The 22667-nt window shown below is 35.4% G+C and overlaps 2 protein-coding genes across 3 annotated transcripts in view; one reads left to right on the top strand and one right to left on the bottom strand.

Moving 5' to 3' along the window:
- The first annotated feature begins 179 nt into the window (after positions 1–179).
- Positions 180–22667, top strand: part of LOC133192118 (small ribosomal subunit protein uS13) — a 105534-nt gene continuing 83046 nt past the window's right edge. The window contains exons 1-5 of one of the 2 annotated variants that reach the window (XM_061327986.1): positions 180–214; positions 1179–1277; positions 3058–3144; positions 4027–4220; positions 4702–4794. In XM_061327986.1, the coding sequence (XP_061183970.1) occupies positions 212–214; positions 1179–1277; positions 3058–3144; positions 4027–4220; positions 4702–4777 (459 nt within the window). In that variant the 5' untranslated portion in view covers positions 180–211 and the 3' untranslated portion in view covers positions 4778–4794. Of the gene's footprint in view, positions 215–1178; positions 1278–3057; positions 3145–4026; positions 4221–4701; positions 4840–22667 lie in introns of those variants that run through there. The other variant, XM_061327985.1, reaches the window with a different exon arrangement.
- Positions 12740–22667, bottom strand: part of LOC133192105 (histone-lysine N-methyltransferase 2A-like) — a 30611-nt gene continuing 20683 nt past the window's right edge. The window contains exons 32-41 of the mRNA XM_061327972.1: positions 17244–22632; positions 16854–17066; positions 16612–16686; positions 16323–16456; positions 15763–15917; positions 15133–15216; positions 14651–14780; positions 14290–14385; positions 14136–14203; positions 12740–13747 (exon numbers count right to left, since the gene is read on the bottom strand). Of these exons, the coding sequence (XP_061183956.1) occupies positions 13642–13747; positions 14136–14203; positions 14290–14385; positions 14651–14780; positions 15133–15216; positions 15763–15917; positions 16323–16456; positions 16612–16686; positions 16854–17066; positions 17244–22632 (6450 nt within the window). The 3' untranslated portion in view covers positions 12740–13641. The remainder of the gene's footprint in view (positions 13748–14135; positions 14204–14289; positions 14386–14650; positions 14781–15132; positions 15217–15762; positions 15918–16322; positions 16457–16611; positions 16687–16853; positions 17067–17243; positions 22633–22667) is intronic.

The following is a 22667-nucleotide window of genomic DNA, read 5'->3' as shown; positions in this document are numbered from 1 at the left end:
AGTTAGCATGGATCCGAAACAAAATAATATATATTATAATTAAGTTTTAAGATAAATAAAAAAACTTTTTCTATTTGAATTTATTCACTTAAATTTTAGTTTATCTCTTTGAAAAAAAAATATTATTGAATTATGATTACAGAGTCATCCGGAAATGTTTCACGGTTTTGTAGGTTACCTATGATTTTGCCTTTTCCGCTGAATTATCAACATGGTTGGTTGAAAACTATACCTACACAAATAAATCGTTCATCATCAGTCACTGTTGACTTACAAAATAAAAATTAAACTTTCATTATTCATGTAAAAATGTTCCTTGTAGAAGATATACGTTTATATTAGATATAGATTGTTTTGATCGATTATCTTGTGTCGTAAAAACATGAACTGTCGAAGAAAACGTTCATTTTCAATCTCAAAAGTCGTATCTGCAATTAGTTTATTCTCATTTTATGCAGTATATGTCTTGGAGCAATATTTTATATAAGGGTGGTCGTTTTAATAATGTTCAACTAAGAATGACTCTCAAACTAGATCAGTCGTTTCCCTTTTCAGTCTGTTTTTGATTGAGAGGTTTTATAGCATAAAAATTTCCCACCTATCCTTTGAAATAATTTGTGGTGAAAGGATTAAGCTTCGTGAATGCATAAGCTGACATATACTAAACTCGCAAGCTAGATAAGCATTTTTTCATATTCTTTACGAATTTATTATGATGTCTTTTTATTTACAAAATGTCCAATTATACAGTTTGAGTAAAAGTTTTGACCATCTGACAAACCAGTTGCACATAACTTATATTTCAATCTCTGTACATAAGTATACTCTAAGATCACTCAATTAAATGCCATAGTAGATATAATCACACACATCACTTCTTGAAACTTTTGTATACAACTGTCAAAAACCCTGTTTGAAATCATTGTCCAAAACTCTAGCTGATTGCTCGTCTAAGTAGTCGTCTTAAAGATGCTGTGAAACTACCTAAATTATAATTGGTTTGCTTCCCAGGACTTAAGTTTTATTTTTTCTTTCTTTGCTACTCATCTGGAATATATAACCATTACCCAATACCTATGTAGATGGGTTTGCCAGTTTGTTCAATAAATATTGTATATTCTCTTTCCAAGAAGTTGAGTTTGTGTTGCTTCATGATATACTATTTCTCATATTTGCAGGCTTTGATAGTGCCAGAGAAGTTTCAGCACATTCTTCGTATCCTCAATACAAATATTGATGGAAGAAGAAAAGTTATGTTTGCTATGACTGCTATCAAGGTATGAAAATTTTATTTAGAATGATCACCATCTATGTTTTGAGATCATGCCAATGCATCTAGATTCACAGGGTCATTGGCAGAATCATTTCACAAAAGTTTTGTTTGTAGAATGTGTCTCACAAGATACTCATTCCAAGTTCTTGTTTTGAATAAGTTTTATTATAGCTGTCCCCCACTTTCCCTGAAAGCAGGGGATATTAATTTTGGCCTCTTGTCCATCTATCTATCCATCTTTTTGTCATTCTGTCTGTAACACTTGTTTCCAGGTTATATCTTGGCTCCTTAAGCTTTTGCAATAAAATTTTATAGGTCCCTTTGTAGGGGTGAAACGATACACCTCCTTCACGGTTCGATACGTATTGTATAATTTTGTCTCGGTTCGGTTATTTTCGATCAATACATTTTGATAGAAGGAAACAAATTCAACGTTGTTTTATGCTTTCTTTTTCTAAATCTAGTCGCATATTTTACGAATTTTATTTGCAAATTGACTAGAAGAAATTGATTAAAATTATTTGACTGTCAAAATTTTTTTACAAGCTATCAGTCATCAAAAATTTAGGTTTTCTATACTTATTTATACTAAGTAATGTGTTTTACCTTATGCCAAACCCGACTGAATAACTATCCCGACCCAAAAATGAACCGAACCGAAAATTAGAGATTTTGCACTGTGTATCAAACCGAGAAAAAATACCGCGGTGAATTGATACCGCGGTGAACTGTTTCACTCCTATCCCTTTGACTATTGATTTCAAGTTCAAAAGTCATGGTCACAAATTCTAATGGTATAAAATAGTTTGCAGATTCACTTCCATGCTTTCTTTAAAGAAAACATGACTCCAATTGATTCTCATGTCAAAGGTCAAGGTTACAAAGTTGTATGTTGTTACGGATTGTTTCTGGCTAACATCCTACGGTTCCTACCTCAGATAAGCTTCTGTCCTTATGCTGGGGTGGGTGGGGGCTTGGGGGTCTTTTTTTCCTTTTTTTCATAATGATTTTGAAAATCTTATGTGGTTATTACATATAAGGAAGAAAGTTCATCCTGAAAATGTTTTGCATTGCACTATATACTTTCTGCATGTACAGCCTTAGTGCAAACATGCCAGAATGGAGATTCTGACCCCCTGCACTGGGCCCAGGGGAGATATAACAACATATTTTGAATGAATTGTAAGAGGAAATGGTATTCTATCAGTTGTCAAAATTACAAAGCTCTGCCTTTTTTCTGTCTTAATTTTATAGATCCTCAGATACGTGAAAAGTATAGGGTTTTCATGGAAGCATTTTTTGGATTTCCATACCTTCAAACTTTGGCAGGCTTAATAGGCAGTACATAATACAAGTGTCATTAGAAAGAGAAAACTCAATAGAAGGTGACAAAGAAAAAAAGGAAGGTGGAAAGGAGAGAAATATTGCATCCTAAAAGTAGTGTGTGGGTGTGTGTGTGTGTGGGGGGGGGGGGGGGGGGTCTTTTGCATGTACTTCTGTTGGGATGACCCTGCATGTGACCTTTTGACATGTAGGATCGATCCCAATGCTCATTCTGTAGAAAATTAAACACACATGTTCTTGATGCTGAGTATTGATACATTGGTTTATAATTTTTTTAATGATTTTTTTTTCCATACAACCCACTTTAAATGAGTGTCCTTTAAAATCTTGACCAATGAAAGGATATAGCATGTATTTTATACCCATGGCTTTTCATAACTTCTGTAATATTTATTGGAATTCTTTTAAAAAGAGATCTATATTTGTATGGTATATTGCAGGGTATTGGTAGACGGTATGCTCATGTTGTCTGCAAGAAAGCTGATGTAGATATCACAAAGAGAGCTGGAGAACTCTCTGATGAGGAGGTACATTTCAAAACTAAAATGTTTGATAATTATATTTACGAAATACAAAGTTTGAATTGAAGATCCATATAATGAGACTAATGGCTCCCTGGTACTGTCATGTTAGGCCATCTTTAAAATGATGAGGCTTGCCCTCACCTGACTCAGAATTAAAAAAGGTAGGTAGGGAGAAAATAATTTTCCCAAAATCAATGTTTCATTTTCAAAATTTATTGAATTTGAAGATATTAATTAAATCAATCAAATTATTGATGGGATGAGAAAATTTCGAATTAAAAAAAAAAAGAATTAAGGAAGACCTTTAAGAACTCTTTAGTATTCTGTATGTAGGTCAGTTGCACTGGATCTACACTTAATTTTTGGCACTGGCCTCAATTGTAATGAAGCAAAATAGTTTTAATGAGAAAGAATTTTACTTGTGTAGTACACAAGTTTTCCAATTTATTTGTAAAGAGATATGGAAACATCAATTTATATGTCTTTCAATTAAAATTTGAAATATTTCACTGTATTTTGGACTATATACTCATCTCCAGATACATGTATGAAATGTGATATTTAATGAAAACCAGAGAAAAGCTTTACAGTAATTCTGTGTAAGTGTTTTAATTTGTTGGGGCAAATTTTCAAGCATTACTAAATGTTTAAAGGTTCATGAGGATAAAAGTTAATACATATTTATGTAAAATATATTTGCATATTCAGTTTGGTTAAAAATTGAAGTATCCTAGTAAGACGCATCTACATGTACCAAATTAAGAAAAATGAACATATAATGATTCCACAACCACAGTAGCAAAAAAAAAAAATTAAGATATATACCAAAATGAAAGGAATTCCTTTTTTGTGGAAGTGTTGATATAGCTTGTATCTATTTTTCAGATTGACAAAATTGTCACCATTATGCAGAATCCCAGACAGTACAAAATCCCTGACTGGTTCCTTAACAGACAGAAGGACATTAAGGATGGTAAATACAGCCAGGTGATGTCCAACTCCCTGGACAACAAACTCCGTGAGGATCTGGAAAGACTGAAGAAGATCCGAGCACACAGAGGTCTCCGTCACTACTGGGGGTAAGCTACTGAGTAGATCTGCAGATCTCTGTAAAAATGATGTGTATCAGTTGTACTGTGTGAAGATTTGTATGCTGTGGCTGCTCGATTCTTGATTCATTATAATCAATTTCTGAAAAATGATAATTAAATTTGATTAATGGTAACCAGATACATGTTGGTTCAGACTGCTACTTAACTGATAAGAAAAAGGCCAACTCCTCTTTCTTCATTGGATTTCTGGGGGGGGGGGGGGGGGGGGAATGTTAAAATGAAACTAGCTGAAGTTTATTCAGATATATGTAGAATGATTGGGAGGGGTTAGAAAGAGTCCTGTTTTTTCTGCCTTATTTACTGGGGTCAGTTGCAATGCATAGTGTACTGGGGTTGATTTGGGTTTTGAAATTTTGCTTTCTAAAGTAATAGGCTTTAAAACGTGTTGCTTTGTTAAATTTTATAATTCTTTCCTAGAATCATTGTCTCTGATTGTTTTTCATTTAAGTCTGAGAGTAAGAGGTCAGCACACAAAGACCACAGGAAGAAGAGGAAGAACTGTTGGTGTGGCCAAGAAGAAGTAAACTGTGTATATGTGAATGTTAAAGTAAAAAAAAAAGAAGGAAAAAAAAAACAAAGCTGTGTTTGTGTTTCCTGTCATTTGTACAAGGAAAGGTTTCATGACATTGGAAGTTAGTCTGTATAAAAGCTTATTTTTGTTTATCAAAAATGTTGCAGAGGCAAAACAATGGTCTGCACATTGATGCTAGTATATTGACCTTACAGAGTAGTTTTTGCATTACCATTTTCATGACTCCACTTACTTTGTTTTACACAGAAAAATCAATAGCTGACCTCGTGAGCCTTGACATAGAATTCTTTTGTAAAGGATTTGAACTCAAAAAAAAGAAAAATACATAAAGAATTAAAAATATTGTAAACTTTCTGTTACCCCTCAATTTTGGAAATGTACACATCAAAAGTTCACTTGGCCAAATGATGATAAAATGGTCAAAGACAATAGTAAAGGTACTTTTTCATAAATTGTGGATGGTATATAATTATCATAAGCAGGAAAAGATAACTGTACCTAATATTTATTTTGTAATTCTGTCGCCATGTGTTACTTACCTTTGCATAGTGTATGAGTTAGACATATGATACACACTTTTATCAAAAATCCTCAAAATTACATCTTGGTTAGGTCATGTTTACATAAGTAAAATGAATTAAGATTAACCACATAGATTTTGATTTTTCATTTATAGTTTCACAAAAATGTGATTTAAAGTGACAAAGAGTTGTATAGATTAATAAGGATGGTTGTACAAAGGTAGAATTTTAAACATCAAAGAAAGTTTACAATTTCTTGATATTTTAGAAATTTATTTGCATCATTTACAACAAAAATAGGTCTGAAAATATATACAAATCCAGGCATCCATTTTTTGTTGGTATCATCTGTCCTCAAATTGGAGAAAATTTTATGCAGTTGATGAAGACATGGAGATCAGGACAGTACAGCGAAAACGTACCAATATTTAAACTGTTTGTTCTTTGACTTATTACAATCAAGCCTTGTTGACACTTGTGTTCCAAAGCAAATTGTCCGGATTAATGAAACATATTTGGTATAAATGAATACAAGTTGTTCCTGTTCCCTGTGAATTTTGTCCGGAAGGTGAGTCCAGCATGCGGATTGACTAAGCTCCAATATATATATATATATATATATATATATATATATATATATATATATAGCTATCAATGCTTCATCAGCTTGAGGCATTGGACCACTCAATGTCTGTTTAAATGGAGGAAGTTAATTTCCTAGTTATTTTTAGTCCTACAAAGTAGAAACTTGCATGGAAAATGCATATATGTAGGTGACTATTAATTATGCCTGGCAAGTATTTTTTTGGCATGCAGGAATTTGTACGTAGATACAACAATCACTGGTCTCGATAATATTTACTCTTCTGTTGGTGCAGTATCGTTCATTTTCATTTGTCTGGGTTTGAGGGTTTGTGAAATGATAAAAAGTATATTGATTTGGTGGGTAACTGTGTATTTTTCGACTGATTATATTAGTGTTACAAGGTTATCCTTCTGGCCAAAGTTATGGCAATTATAAAATTTGAGGTTCCGGATATCGGGGGGGGGGGGGGGATCGGTAGCTTAGACATTTTGTGGAATCAAAACATGCACTAAAGCAGTCCTTCTATTTATCGAAACAGTGTCACGTGGATATCCAGTCTTTCATGAAATATTTATTAACTATTAAAAATTTCTCAATGTATATATTCAAATAAGTGATGATTTTTTCCCCCCAGAAAATTACATTTCTAAACAAACTCGAACTTCACTTTCAACGGACCTTGGTGAAAAATGCTTGTCAAAAGTGTTACTTTGTTTCCCCTCCTAAGGGGCTTCATAAATTGTAGGCTCGATCAAGGGTTTAACATATATAGATCTGTGTGTGAGAGGGACACTACTTTTTTCCAAGTACATTTTGCTGTATTTTTATAGCTCATCTCAACGGAGTTTAAGTTTTTGGAGTAGATTTCTTTTCAAGTACTTCTATGCCCTATTTTAACAGAGATGCATGGACGATGCGTTTAGTATGTTTCATTATACCAGTCAAGTTTCAGTTGCTGCAATTTCAGCTAAAGAATGACCAGGTTAATGTTCTTGGAGCGGATTAAAGTTTTTAGAGCAGGCTAAAGTTTTTGGAGCAGGTCTCATTTCCAAGTAACTATAAGCCCTATTTACCAAAATTGCATGGATGATACATCTAAGGATACGCACTACACTCCAGGCTTGCTTCGGATGCTGGATCTGACTTGCCTTTTCCGGATGAGGGACCAGGTTAAAGGTTCATTCTAAAGTGACTCCCTATGTTGACCAACTTTGCATGGAAGATAATTTATTGATGCACATTACCAGACATGCTTTGGATGCTGGATTTGATATTCCATATGAGTGACCAGCTTAAAGTTTTTGGAGCAGGTCCATTACCGAGAAACTATATGGCTTACTTGAAAACCAAACATGTGTGGATGATGCATCAATGGATGTATACTGTTAGAATTGCTTCAGATGCTGGATTTGTGTGACTTTGTCTTACTTAAATATAACATTCGTTGAGGTGAGCTCTGTATTACTTGTTTCAAAATGGGGTGAAACACAGATTTTACAGGAATTTGAGGAAACACAATCTGATCTATAACTTTAAAGAAGACCAGGTATAAGGTCTTCAAAATTACCATTTCTAAGAAACGTCGAGCCATAGAAATAGAATAACATAACCATAGAAATACGCATACACATTTAATTGTTTCTTGTTGGAAGATGCTGCCGATTTACTCTGACATGCTTCTGAGATGGCGGACAATGATTGAAGCAGGTACTCTAAGTAAATGCATTTACTTTTCATTTTCCATAAATGAGTCCAGATAGAGATTGGATGTAGCATATGAGCACCATTTCTAGCGTGTCAAGATAAAACCGTCACAATTATTAACAGTATCACACCATGAAAATTAATAGTGCTCACATTACAGCTGTTATTCTATTGTTAATAGAACTGTCTGACTTAGTCTTTCTCCACACTGATACCTCTTCCTTACAGTTACTGTAAATCACCATTTTTTCGCGACACCTTAATTTTTTTGTTATTTAAAAAGGAGATAAAATTTTCTTTCTTGAATTTTGGTTATTGCTGTATGCATGTTAACATCAATGTTTTTGCAAGCAGGTGATCTTGCGTTATTATGCAACAATATCTTTTTGCGAATAAAAAGTTATTTACATTACAGTGCTAGTATTCAGAAAGTTGGGTAATAGCAGCGTCTGTTCAGCTCTGCTCTCCCTTCGTTTCCAATAACCATCGGCGGATCAAACAGGAGGTCCCGACATATTTTTTCTCTCCTTAGTCTGCCTTCGTGTTTGTAACAGAACACTTGTGTAATCAGGACTTTTTTCCTTTCTTTTAGTAATCCTATCTTCAGTTGAAAGTCTACTATGGAAATAATCCCTATTCCCAATAGTATCCCGAGTTCTTTTTTTTGGGGGGGGGGGTGGGGGGGGGGTAAAGTAACCTTCCGTTTACTTCCATAAGTCCGACATTCTTCTCCATATCACTCGAAGAAGTTTAAAGTACTTTTTGGACATTGTGGGACAATTTTTGAGACTGGCTCTTCGGATGAAACCGTATAATCTGAAGTCCTCTGTCGCAGTACAAAAAGTATCTCTCATCACTGCTCATGCAATGACTACAGGTGCTGAATACATGAATTGCAGTCTCTTGGGAACATGAGTGAAACACTTTCGAAGAAATGTAAAGCAAACAAACACACAAATACACTCTATCTGAGTAATGGCTTTTGGTCTGTGTGTTGATACTTCATTTCTTTGTACAAGTCCTTTTTCAGTTCCTTTATTGATTGTAATCCTAACACGGGGATAAAGCTTGCAATATCTGCGATATAGATAACTTCAAATGCTGTAAAATCACTTAATTTCGAGGGGTTAATTTTCGTTGTTTTCATGATATGAGGAGACCCGCGAATTCAGGTCCACCACGAAAAGTTAAATTTTTAAATACTCAAACGAATAAAACTGTACATTTTTTAATTACGAAATAAAATCCATACGAACCAAATAATTCTTTTAAAAAAAAAAAAATACCCTACGAAAATAATTGATTTTACAGGTTCTCGAGTTACTTATTACACATTTAATGAATCGGACATTTGCATAAATTATTAGTTCCAAAATCTTAAGAATTTGTTTTCAATCACCATTTCTTTTCCACCCTAAAACGTGACATCGTTAAATATTATTTTAAATGTTGTGAAATTATCGACCAAATATATATACCAAACCCAATGATAAACTACAATGGACGAAAATTTCAAAATGGACCACCGGAGTTTTCTAAATGAATCATTTTCACAGGTCTGTTTGTGTCAATCGTCCAAAATCGTTAATTAGAAGTCAGAGTCGCTGTGCAAACATTCATTTGAAAACTTATAATTCTTTAAATATCTACTAAATAACATGAACAAATAAGCCTTCCTTTCTCTCGGTCGCAGTATCTAAAATTCTAAACTCAATAAAACAGACCTGGCGGGCTTTAATTTTTGATATACTATTTAAACGTACGCCACCAAATATCTTCTGAAGGCTGTTATTTAAAAATGCCGTAGAATTTAAGTTCTAAATTTGGTGTGATAATAGAGACGAGCCAAAGAATATAAGGAAAGAGAGAGTGTGTTTTGTGCATTATCGTACCTGCTAGGTATTTACTTTACGAATAAATGGATACCCATACAAAGAGGTTTATACGTAACAAAATTGAAGTGGAAATAAGTTAGTTTTGAGCTCATCCTTATTCAAAGGGAAAAATTTAATTTGGAAGTACTTACACTGGATTTCATGAAGTGCATTTTGGATTTCTTTGGCATGCATTATGTATAAAGCAGTGTGAAATTTGAGGAGGGAGTTTAATTTATTTGTGAGTTCTCGAATGTGAAAGAGAAATTTAGCATTAATTATTACAAGTAAGCAGTTTTATAGGAAATATAACCATGGCATTCTGTGTGACTTGGACAGGACTCAATAATAAAAATATCAAAAATTTGTATTCCACAAAGGAGACAAAATTCCCAAACCGGCGCACAAGAATTTATAATCCAAGATCTCTTTCTTTCGAGGTATCAGAAAGGGTTGGACCTCGGAGAGAGCGAAGACGACTATACGCCTATGACGAACGATACGGAGCAAGTTTGCCGCGCGCTCCCGCGTTTCTGGATCCTCTCCCGTCGGACTATGTAAACGGAATGGTGGAACGTCTGTCCCGACCCAGTCCTCATAAACTAACCCCACGGTCATGTGCTCATTACCAGAGAGATTTCGCAAAATATAAGTATGAAGAAGAAGAACCAGGGGATATGTGGCACAGGTCACGCAGCGAAGTGAAGGAAATAGTCAATCGTCTGATGGAACCGAACATCTGTACCCGTTCTCACTACGCCTTCACCATGCACGAAAGGGACGACGACACGTTGACCCCAGTAGACTGAAGGATAGTTTACTGCCAAGTTTTGTGCAAATCCGCTCAAATGTTTGAAGAAGTTCATGCATTTGCTCACATGTGCAAACAGTATTACGGATCATATTCTGACTGGATTAATTACATGACTTGTACAATATAGGCCAAATAATCGTTTCGTTTATTGTTTTATATTCTTTGCATTAATCTTCGTAAGTCATTTCCAGTTTTGTTTTTCCTTTGTATTACATGTTTCATGTTTGTGTAATTAGAATAACGCATGTGTATTTCTCTCTCTTTAAAGTATTGAGTTTTAAAGAGAAACAAAATGTAATTTCTTGTTAAGGGTACTTGAAAAAAACTGTTCAGTTCAAACATTTAAATCATATCCTAGAGGCGATGAAATGCACTTTGTCTGTTTGCCAAAAGTAATTATCTACAAGGCTGCAAGTGTCGATCTTATATATATGTGCCTGGCAAACGCATGCCATGAATGGAAATATTACTACATATTTGAACTTCCATATAAAATATCCATAAATATATTTATGATGTAATTTAAGAAGGTGTCGTCTTTCTTTCGCATTAAAAGAAGTAAGGGCGAAAGAATATCAAACAATGTTGAATCCGTCATCTTTGGAAAGTTCATTTTACCAACAATGAACAAATACTAATACTCATACCCCCCCCCCCCCCCCGTGGAAGTTCAGAATTACATATAAATTTGTATTTTATCATTTGAATTGGGGATGGGTGGGTCAATGAAGACTATACATGCTATTTTTGCTCTGATAATTCGCGAAGTAAGAAATAATTATTAAATGAAAATCTTAACATTATTAAACACTGTGTATACTGTGAACGTACTGTTTCGGTATAAATTTCTTATCTGAAATCAAAACTCATCTACACTGACATATGATCTGATTGATTAGATTTTTGTATTGTATTCTTTAACCCATTCAATGGTAAATTTAATCAAGTATCTAGAATTATTTGCCAACATGTTTTATATCCCTTGTAACAACTCCGACCTGACAGTTACCCCCCACTGGTTTCAAATTCATCATATCGTGTGACCCAATCTGTCTAGTATTATTAAAATTTGAAGATAATTCATTGACACCCAAATACACGTCCGTTTAAAAAAAATCTCATAGAAAACTTTCAAAACTGTGATTCTAAAACCTTTCATACTGTATGGGTATTGAATGGAAAATAAAGTCTAGGCACTTGAACGCTGTACTTCATTTTGAAATAATTAACACTCACACGATTTGAATTTACATTGATTACTTAGTAACGATTATTTGGATAGACACAATATTTACTGTTCAAAGAACCCCCTTCAGTGAAAGTTCTTTTGTAAATGTCTCCGAGGTGAAAAGTTTACCCCCACGATCCCCAAGTCTATACTGTACGATTCAGCAACCGTTAACTTGTGATTTCATAATACTAGTATTCTGTACGTCATAAAGAAAAAGATGAATAAGAGAGAAAGAGTGAGATAGCGAGAAAGACACTTTGCGCAGTCTGCAGCATATAATTTTTTAACTTAAGCAGATATATGCACAAACGTTGCTTGTTACGAAGTTGTTTTTTTTTTTTTTTTTTGTAAAATACTATGGTTAATGACCTTGTGTTTTAGACCTTTCACTCACTTTTCAAAATTATTTCATGCCAATACACACTGCATCTTTTTAGCCCTGAAAGATAAAACTTGACGTTTGCAATCTTGCCATAGAATCTGTACAGTCAATTTATACCTCATCCACACAACAACGGGGGTCCTGAGTCAACATGTTGCCGTTATCAAAATATACTGCACTCGAACTTTGACCTTTCTTTCACAAATTAACTTTGACCTCCTTCTTTCACAAATTAGCTTCAGCTCATTTTCTTTGAAGGACGAAATACCGAACATGTATATTGTTTATAAATAGCCCATTCCTAGGATACTAGAAACCTTTCTTTTTAAAAAATGTAAAATGAAGGTTTTTTTTTTTTTATCATATCAACAGATGTCACTGAACACTTTCCAGATACACATGGTATGTATCTGACATGGATACCAATATCTGGTTTTCTCAGTGGTTCCTGTTTTTCTACTTTCAATGCTAGCTCTACCAATTCTTGTTCAATTTCCAGTAAACACACACACATGTTCAATTTCCAGTAAACACACACACATGTTCAATTTCCAGTAAACACACACACATAAGACCCCTCAACATCAGGATAACAAACAATTCATTTTCTACATATCGTAATTACTGTTTGAACTCCTCACAATGTTATCTTTTGCAAAATAACTTTTCATAATTTGTTCCATCAGGACATACCAGTTAATTGCCTCTAGGTTTTTTGTTCTTTTTTGTTCCTGACATATATACAGCTAATCAAATATCTGTACAAATACTCTAGCCTATTACAGAAATGGCCAAATTTTACCTCTTAGGGGGAAAAATAAACCAGAAGATAAAACCTGTGTAATAATTTATTTTTTCCATTTCATTTTTTTTTCTTAAATTAATATATGGTTAAATGAAAACTCTTCTCTTGTCACAACTGGCAGTTATCAAATAAAGCAGAAAACAAGATAAAACATACCAGTACATGTAATAAGATTAGGACAGAAAAAACCTTAGTATTTACACTATCTATATACATATATGTACAAAACACTCAGTGCAAAATATTTACAGGGGCATGTTTTTAATAATGGCTATCTGAACACATCTGGTATTGCATGACTATAACAATTACCCAGAGACAAACAAAGCAATAAATAAATGGAGGGGGTACACAAAAAAATAATCAATGTTTTTCAACTTAGTTATTTCATAACATGTTCAAATCTATAGTGAATGTGATCTGTGCATAAACATGATATACAAACATATTACTTACATGTAAGTTTAATACACAACAATAAAGATGATAAAAAATATAATCGATGATGAGGATGGAAGTCTGGGTGAAATAAAATTGATGAATGGAGAATTCGTATCAGGTAAAGATATCATGACTCTCATTTGAAGGTGAGTTCATCTCCCAGAATAAATTCATAACATGATCAAAAATGGTCGTCAGTTAAAACTGTTAACAAAATGGAACAGAAAAATAATTTCTTCTGTACATATTAATCACAAGTCCTGTTAGAGTACCGGTACTAAGTATTTGGTGTCTTGATGTAGGATTTCGTTGTCACTTTACAACATGTCCTTCTTATGAACGACAAAACTCAATTGTTTGTGCGAAACTTTTAACAAACAGTTGGAATTCGTAATTCACCGGAGTTAAGAAAGAAAACGGGAAACTATACGGTCTTACAATCATATTGTAAATGGAAAACAATTTGATCACTTGTGTTGAAGATTGATATCACAGTCATTAGTTGAGGTACCTGCGGCACTTTTTAGCACCACATGTACAAGGAATTTTCACCTCTTCTATTGGGAATTTGTAGTCATATGTAAGTTCTTCGCCTCTCTTAATTCTGTTGGATGAAAAAACATAAGCAGTTTTTATTTTTCCAATAACACTGTACATGACAGTGAGTATATAAATTACACTTTATTTTTCAAAAAGAAATCTTTCAATAGAAGTTTTCAAATGCAAGACTTCGAAAGTCCATGAAAAAACTACACAATGCATTACATTACATACATGTATCTGACAATAATAAACATACTTTTAGCAGGATTCACGTTCTGTGCATTTGGCTTATTTGTTCACAATATGGCAGAAAAAATGACTTTCCATAATATATTACATAGTTGTGGTAATTTAAGATTTCACCAAATTGTTCAAGTTCTAAATCTGCACTCAATTATGCACACACTTTAAAATTATACATAAAAGTATCCTTCTGACTTCATACTTACGATGTCATTGCGAATATAACAATATGCTTCTTCCCATCCACATTAATCACCTTGGAGTAGCAGTTTGGCTGAAATGAAATGTTAGATTTGAGGAGAAATCAAACATGTATAATTCAAGGTCGTAAGATGTTCCAAAAGAAGAACATCTATTTACCTCACAAGAGTGGTTTATAAACCGAGCTGCACTTCCATGTAATGTGGCATCAATGACATCAAAATCATCTATCCTAAACATGTAGCAACCAATGCCCTGAAATGGAACAGATGCAGATTTTAAATTCTCAGGTAACTGCATACTGAGAATAAATTTACTATTACCTTATCTTTGAAGAAGAATGGCCTACAGAATATTTTGTCCCCTTATACATGGTTCTCATTTTAACTATTGTTTCGACACATCCTCTTTCTTCCACAGCAAAAGCAAAAAAAAAAAAAAATTTTCTCTTCAATCTCTATGTTTATTTCTCTATTATTGACTACTACAACTCAGCCATAAAAAACTGTTTATATTTTACCTTTCCTTCATAGTACTTTTCTCTCTTGTCGGTCAAGGAAGCTCTGATTACCTCCCCTGCATACTCTATCACCATCTCGCCCTCATCTATGTTCCTCTTACAAAACAGCCCTCTGCCGTGTATGGGAGACCTGAAATAAAGGTATTTAGGATACAGTCTTCTGGAATCTGGACTTAAATGGATGTTTTAAAATTTTAGAGGTCAGTGGGGTATTATGAATTATAGGTAAACCTGAAATAAAAAGGGGTGGGTGGGTGGGAGTGGGGGTGTTGGATAAATGCTTGCATGGCTAGTAAATTAGTTTTACCATGTTTCATATTTGAGATTTACATGATCTTGTTGGTAACAAAATTAACAGGGACTTGCTCTGATGATCGATTTTGAAAATTAACCGATGTCCCATCACTAGGTTCTGGAGAAGAAGTCAAAAATGCCATTGGCTCAGGTGAGCTAAAAAAAAAAAGATAAATGTACATGTATACCTGTAAACTCCAACAGCTTCTCTTGAATGCTCTTTCAGTTTTCTGAACCTCATAGCCATGGGCAAATCCATGCTTGTGGCTCGTCTGCAAAAATGGGTTGCAAATTCATTTAAGTTAGTTTTTTTTTTTTTTTTTTAAATTTTGTTATAAAGTCTGCACTCCATACAACTTTCCGTGATCAGAGCAAGAATCACAGAGAGTGTAATGTATAAGATTATGTCAAATTTACTTTTTTAAAATGAGTGCACCTTTCAAAGTAAATTTATACCAGTAAAAGAGAAATGTAGTCCATTAAGAGGAAATTTTCCTTTTCATGCTTGCGTTAAAACTTGAGACACATTCTGATAGAAAACAAACCAGATATGCCATTATAAAATTTAAATAAGAGAAAATTTGACAGCTATTCCTCTAGGTATGCCTCAGTGCTCCTTAAAAATTTATAAGAGATCAACTATGAAAATATCAACTTTGGTTCTCTTGAATGATGTACATGTATTTGTGAACTTTATCCCAGCACTGGCAAATACAGATAAAATTTTTTTTACATGGAATCAGATAACCTAAAATGTTGTAAACACTTTTGAAAAATTAAGACAGTGTATCTAATACATGTGCATATATGTGTACTACCTGGCAGACTTGTGAACCATCTCAACATCATTTTTGCTGTCACAAGTACCAGGCATGTGTCGATACTGAGACATGAGAAAGCTGAAGATGTCAAATGGTTTCCTCGACTCAAAAGGTTCTGATCTGATGCACCCTGAAGGGTTTTCAGCTGGTTCCTACAAAAAATATCAGTACATTTTACATGTAAAACGAAAGCAAATTTAATCCAGGTCAAATACTTGAAATGTAAGGGCTTGGTGATTAATTATAAATAAAGAAAACAAAAATGTGATTAAAAACACTGATAATCAGAGGCCAAATGTTACTTGGGATGGACATTTCCATGTTAAGTCTACTGTTCAATATTTGGTACATGTACATGTATATCAGAAAATTGCACTTTTAACTATATGCAAACACAAATGCAGAAAATCACAAGGGACATCTTACACTTCTTTAACGTCGTAATTCATTGTATACTGTACAGTTATTTGTCATATCTTTGCAATAGATTTACAGCAGACAAAAGTTTTCCATGTAAATCATCGTAACATTTCACAGAGACTTTGCCCAAGTGTTACCTCTTCTAAATCAGCCATGTCATACTGATGGTATTTGAAGTTGTAGTTCCGACAGTTCTGTGCCCCAAACAACTGTTCCACCAAGTAGACAACTGGGTTATAGCTTATGCCAAACAACCTGGTAGGATCCAAACCTAGTCAAAATTGTACAAAAATAATGTTTAGACATGAGTATATTAGAGTGGAAGAAGTTAAAATCACATATAGTAAGTGGTTCTTTGTATATACATTACATGTACACAACACTGTGAGAAAAATGGTTTCCAAGAAACAAGAAATGTCTGCTTACTTGTAAATGACAGGTGTTTCATTCTAGCCGAGGATCGCAAATCCTGAACTTTCTCAATAACTTGCTGCCAAACCTCTGAAAAGAAAAGAACAGAATTGACTCTTTTTCTTTCAAAATGGACTTTTCAAAAACACCCATGAGAACATATACTTTCCAAATCATATATATCCTACACATGTATCACTCATCAGTCTTAAAATCTACTTTTTTCCCAGTGTTATCATTTGTTCCAAGTAACATACCTGTCATAGAGTCACCTTTGCAGGAGAAGCCATCATCACTAGAGATCTGGAACTGGAATTTGGGCCCATCCTTCTTGTGCTTTCCCAGCTGTTTCTCTTGCTGCTCCTGCTGAAACTGTCCAAAAGGAGTCTCCTCCACCTCTTCCTCTAGGGCAGGCTGAGGGAGGGTCATCAGCTCTTTGTGGGGGTGTATGATGGGGTGGCTCAAAGTACCTGATAAAAAGAGCTTAATTCATAATAAGCCTCAATGTAACTTTCCACGTTTTATGTGCACCTTGCTTTCAAAAAAAAATCTCTTGCTAATGTTGTGGTTTTAGTGTAATATTGAGGATATATCGTGTAATTTGTCATCATAGGATATGATCATTATAAAAGTTAGGAAAAATTTACCTGAAGGTGGTGGAAGTCCTAGTCGGACTTTTTGAGGACTCTTTCGAAGGCGCTTTCTCTTCTCCTTGACTTTCACAGCTGCCTTGCTCTTGACACGGACAGATAACATTTCGTAACCTTTGCCATGTTTCCCTAAGATCGGAAGTGACTTATCGCCTCCTAGCTTCTTCATTATTGCCTTCATGACCTTTGGTTGGATGGCAAAGTTCTTTTCTTGATCATCTTTAGGTGCAGTTTTAATGATCTTTTTGACTATTGTTCCATCTGCCTTGCGAACAATATATGGTTTATTTACAACCATCTCTGGTGTACTAGAAATTTTTATCACAGGAAATGATTTCTCTGTTGATTGTGTGTCTTCTTTCTGGGATTTAAATGAGGCTGGTAAAAGGCTTCTGTTTTGTGCCATAGCTGGTGGAAGTCTGGTGTGTGGAGCTGCCTGTATAGCCATTGAACTGGTTGAAAGTGATGGACCAGATGACAGAGATGCCATTGTTGAAACTGTGCATGTGGAAGTAGGTGCTTTTGTGAGTTGTCGGAAGATTGTCTTTTTCTGAGATGGGATTGTACATTTTACTGGTCTGCCTCTAGGACTTTTTGTTAACAAGGAAGTATGCAGTGATGGTTCAGACACCACTTTTGTACGAGTCTTGAGTAGAGCAGACAATACTTTATTTGCTGCAGTTGGAGAACACTGAGTTTTCAAATTAGTGGTATTGCCTTTGGAAGACACTGTTACGGTTGTTGTTGAAGTGACCCGATGAGAAGTCATAGACATATTGTACCTCCCTCTCTGAAGAGCTGTTGGATCTAATTTTGCCAAAAATGAAGTGGGATCATTCAGAACAGATGCATCTGTAGTCATAGCTATTGGCTTTCCATCTACAAAAACTCTCACAATTGTTGGATTTGATGGTGGGAGATTAACAGATGACACTGAATTGCTAGCAACAGAAGAAGTACTTTGATGAACAAATGCTTGCAACTGACTGTTTACAGGTACAGTTTTAATGGCTGGTCCTTGAGTCTGTGCCGTTGACTGTTTTTGCATTAACTCATGCTGAGCATTATTTTGAAATCCCATGTTCTGAATCATTTGTGGAACATTTTGAAGTGGTGTAATGTTTTGTACTTGTGGAACACTCTGCACGTATTGTGTACTGTTCATCACTGTAGAAACACCAGTATTAAGTAAACTCTGGCTGACACGGATCCCAGAATTGTTGATTAGTGAAAGCATGTAATTGTCCAAATGTTGAGGAATGTTTGGTGTCACAAGCTGATTTTGAGGAACATTTAATATATTTTGACTTTGTGGCACAGTTATTAAGTTTTGATTTGGGGGAAGTAGGTAAGTTTTGGGAGGTTCTGGGACAGTCATGATGGCTGGAGATATGGCTTGATACCCTGGAGTGCTATTGCTGACAGAATACAATGGTCCCTGAATACCACCTGTGACCAGTGGAGTTTGTTGTGATGGCAATATGGCACTTGGAGACATCATTGACAACTGCTGTCCTACTGGTAAAATTGCACTCCGAGATGGAATAACTGCAGGCTGGATGGCAGGCGGATGAGAATGCAGTAATGGATTAAGAGCTGGAAGACTTTGGGGTGACTGTGATATCACTGTGTTTGGAGATGGCATGATGGCATTTGGAGGTGGCATCATGGGGGAGGGTGATGGCAGTATTGGATTTGAAGATGGAGAGATGGCATTTGCCGCTGCTAGAAGAGCATTTGCTGCTGACATGTGAGTTGCTGTCACTCCAAAGCTCTGTGGAATTACAGGGTTTGGAGGAATCATACTTGTTTGTACTGTTGGATTGCTTTGCTGTGATTGTGCTTGGCTGAACTGTGGGGAAGTAGATGTGGAACTTAAAATGGAAGTTGTAGACTGACTCATTAGAGACTGTAATGGTGAGGATCTAGATATAGGTGTAATGCCTATGCTGCTCTCTGACTTTCCAAGGGTTCCAGTGGCTCTCTTATGAGCCTCAATAATTTTCTTAATGTCATGAGGAGTCACACTTGAGGGCAGGTTTATTTTCATCACAGAGACAGGTTCAGAAAAACTCTTTTGTTCAGATGAACTTTGACCTTGACTTTCTACATTTCCTGCATCTGTCACATACATTGTCTTGTTGGTTCCTTCTTCTATTTTCTTTTTCAAAAATTCCTTTATGGTTTTGATTGTGGCTTCTGTATCCACCTTGCTAGGAGTAGACAGATCCACTTTTTCATCAGTGACTTTGTTCTGAAGTTCTAAAAGTTCAACAGGTGTCAACTGCTTAATTGCAGGGTTATTCATAATTTGATCCACGAATTTTTCTGTTGATGTTTCCTTTCCTAAATTTTCTGTAGGTGTTTCCTTCCCGAAATTTTCTGTAGATGTTTCTTTCCCTAAATTTTCTGTAGATGTTTCCTTCTTTAAATTTTCTGTAGATGTTTCCTTCCCTACATTTTCTGTAGAGGTTTTCTTCCCTTCATTTGAATGAATTCCTGATGCTTTTTCAACCACATTGGTATCTGCACTTTTTTCTGGTTCAATTGCATCATTTTGTTTGCTACTCAAAGATGCATGAATACATTTTGGTAACATTTCTTTCGTGGAAGAACTTGTTTCTCTGACAGTTTCTGATTTGGAAGGACTTCTCTGATTTCCTGCCTGAACATCTTTTGTGGAAGAACTTGTTTCTCTGACAGTTTCCGATTTGGAAGGACTTCTCTGATTTCCTGCCTGAACATCTTTTGATGTGGATGAAATCTGCAAATTACTTGATGTGCTCACCACACTAATGTCACTTTTCAGAGGTGACATATCACTATCAAAATCACACTGGGTTTCACAACTTTTAGCAGCATTTTTTCTACCCTTGGACAGGAAATCTCCCGTTTTCTCACAAAAAATGACCTCGTCTTCTGATGTTTCATCAGTTATAGTGATAACTTCAGAATCAGATATAGATGGTACTTGCTGAACAGGACACTTTAGCAGAGTTGAAGTATTTGACTGCTGAATCACATTGAGAATTGCGTTTTCAATGCCAGTTTTACTCTTGCGTTTCTGACATTTGGTTACCTGCTTCTTGTTTGATTCAGTATTCATATCTTTACTTGGTGTCTCTTTTGTTTCTTTGAGATTTTCCCTCTTGTTACTTTTTTCATCTTTATCTGACATTTTACTTTCCTTTGCATCTTTTAGTTCTTTTTTCTCATTTTCTGAGCTATCCTTCTTTTCCTGAGTATCACTTTTTACTCTGTCATTTTTCTTTCCCTTACTCTGCACATCTTCAGATTTCCTTGATTTCTCAGCCTCATACTTTCGTGGCCGGCCTCTTCCCCTTTTAACTCCATTCTCCTTGACAATTCTTTCCAGCTTCTTTCCTTGCATAGATATCACTTGTTTCAATTTCTGCTGCTTGATTCTGCTATCCCTCAAGGAGTGAATTTTTCTGGACAATATGGCATTTCTTTTGGAAGCTAAGGAGGACAATCCTGGATATTCCAAATTGACCTTCTTCTTCAACCTAACTGGTCTTCCATCTGTAATACTAGCTGTCCTATCTTTAAGCCTTGTCTCCCTTCTTTGAGTACCACTGTGCTTGACAAGACCCTTTCTTAATCTCCCTGAGAGTTCTTCCTTTTTTGTTGATCCACTGGAAGGTCTACCTTGACTACGTTTCTGAGTTTTAGGAGAAATAGTGCTACTCTCACTGCACACATGGTCACCAGATGCTCGTCTAGTAATCCTCATTTGATTTTTACTGCTTGAAGATGTGTCTTCTAAAACCACAGAATTCTTTTTTGGCCTCCCTCTTCCTCTTGTTGATTTTGGAGAATTTTCAGACAGAGATTCATCTTGACTGTTCAGCTCATCAGATGTTATTATCTCCTGCTTGATGTCTTCTTCAGTCAGTAAAGAACTTTTCCTTGGTCTTCCCCTTCCCCTCTTTGGAGATATGGATCTGTTTAAATCACTCTCTTCACTTTGACTTTGTTCCTTTACAACAGATTTTTCCTCCTGCTTCTTCTCATCACTGGGAGAGACCAATGACTTTCTGGGTCTTCCCCTTCCTCGTTTTGGAGAAGAAGCATCATCATCATTTTCAACCTTAACATCTTCCACCAATTTCACTCCACCTGATAAGCTTCTGCTGTGTCTGACTGTTGATACACTGCCTCCTGAGGAATGTCTTGAGAGTCTTCTCTTTCTTTCATTTTCAGTACCACTTTTCTCATCATCGGATGAAAGCAAGCGTTTCTGGCCCTTCAACTCAGATTTCACAGAAATGTCTTTACTTTCTGTTTTAGGGGGTCTTCCTCTTTTCCTTGGAGACAGGTTTGTGTTCCCCTGCTGAAGCTTCCTTGGTGACAATTTGTGCAAAACCAGTCTGGGTTTCTTGTGTAAGGGCTTTGTTGAAAGAATCTTTTCTTTCCTTGCTGCACTTTCAGATTCCCTTTCCTTTTGCTCGATCTCCATTACAACCTTTTTGACGACTGTTGTCTGCCTCATGGAGTACTTTCTGGTCCCTCCTTCATTCTCACTCTCTTCCTCTTCATCACTTGTACTGACCTCAAAATCACAAGTCTCCACATGTGTATCAAAGCTCTCCACAGTGCGATAAAGTCTCTTACATGTAGGACATTTAAATGGACCTTTATCCCCCGGACTGCTCTTAGCTAAGCTTTCTGCTTTAATTTTCTGAGCAATTTGATCATGTAATGGCAGATCACTTCTCTTGTCCTCTGATCCAGCCCCACCCTGTGCACTTCGGCGACGCAGGGGGTAACTTTTGATGGGAGTTTTCTTCAACTCTTTCGTCTTTCTGGCCTCTGGGGTACGAGCTAATCCTAAACCTTTAAAGAGATTGTTCTTTTCCTCTTCAGTCCTCGTATCAGGAATGTGGTCATCTTGCACAGATTCCACATCAATATCTGAAGAGTCTAGTCCTTTACTGGAATTGAATGAAGATTCCAATGCAGAAAAAATATTTCTATCTTTATCACTTTCAGATGACTGTCTCCTGGAGGTAATTTGTTTTTCATTTTCTGATGAATCTTTTGATCCAGAAATTCCATCCATGTTTTCTTTCTGAATTTCAGTTTCCTTCTCTTCTGTATCCTGGTTTGTATTGGTTTCGATTGCAACAGTCAGTTTTGGACTTGCAATTTTAGGCTCCTCTTTGTTTGCAGACATTATGTCAAATATATTTCTCTCACTAGACAAACTGTTACTTAAAGCATCCTCTGTCTTGCTCTCCACTGTCTCAGGTTGATGTTCAGTAGAAACATGTAGATCATCTCCTTGTTTATCATTAAAGCTCCCAACACTGGCCTGAACAAAACTCTTTTCTGTAGATTCAAGTGGCTGATATTTGTTGATATCCTCCGTTTTGGAATCTGTTTTATTTTCCTTTGCCT

The sequence above is a fragment of the Saccostrea echinata genome, unplaced genomic scaffold (assembly GCF_033153115.1).
Source record: "Saccostrea echinata isolate AGI-Se365-2 ecotype Australia unplaced genomic scaffold, CSIRO_AGI_Sech_v1 ptg000025l, whole genome shotgun sequence".
NCBI classification, from domain to species: domain Eukaryota; kingdom Metazoa; phylum Mollusca; class Bivalvia; order Ostreida; family Ostreidae; genus Saccostrea; species Saccostrea echinata.
This window is presented reverse-complemented; position numbering and strand designations above follow the sequence as displayed.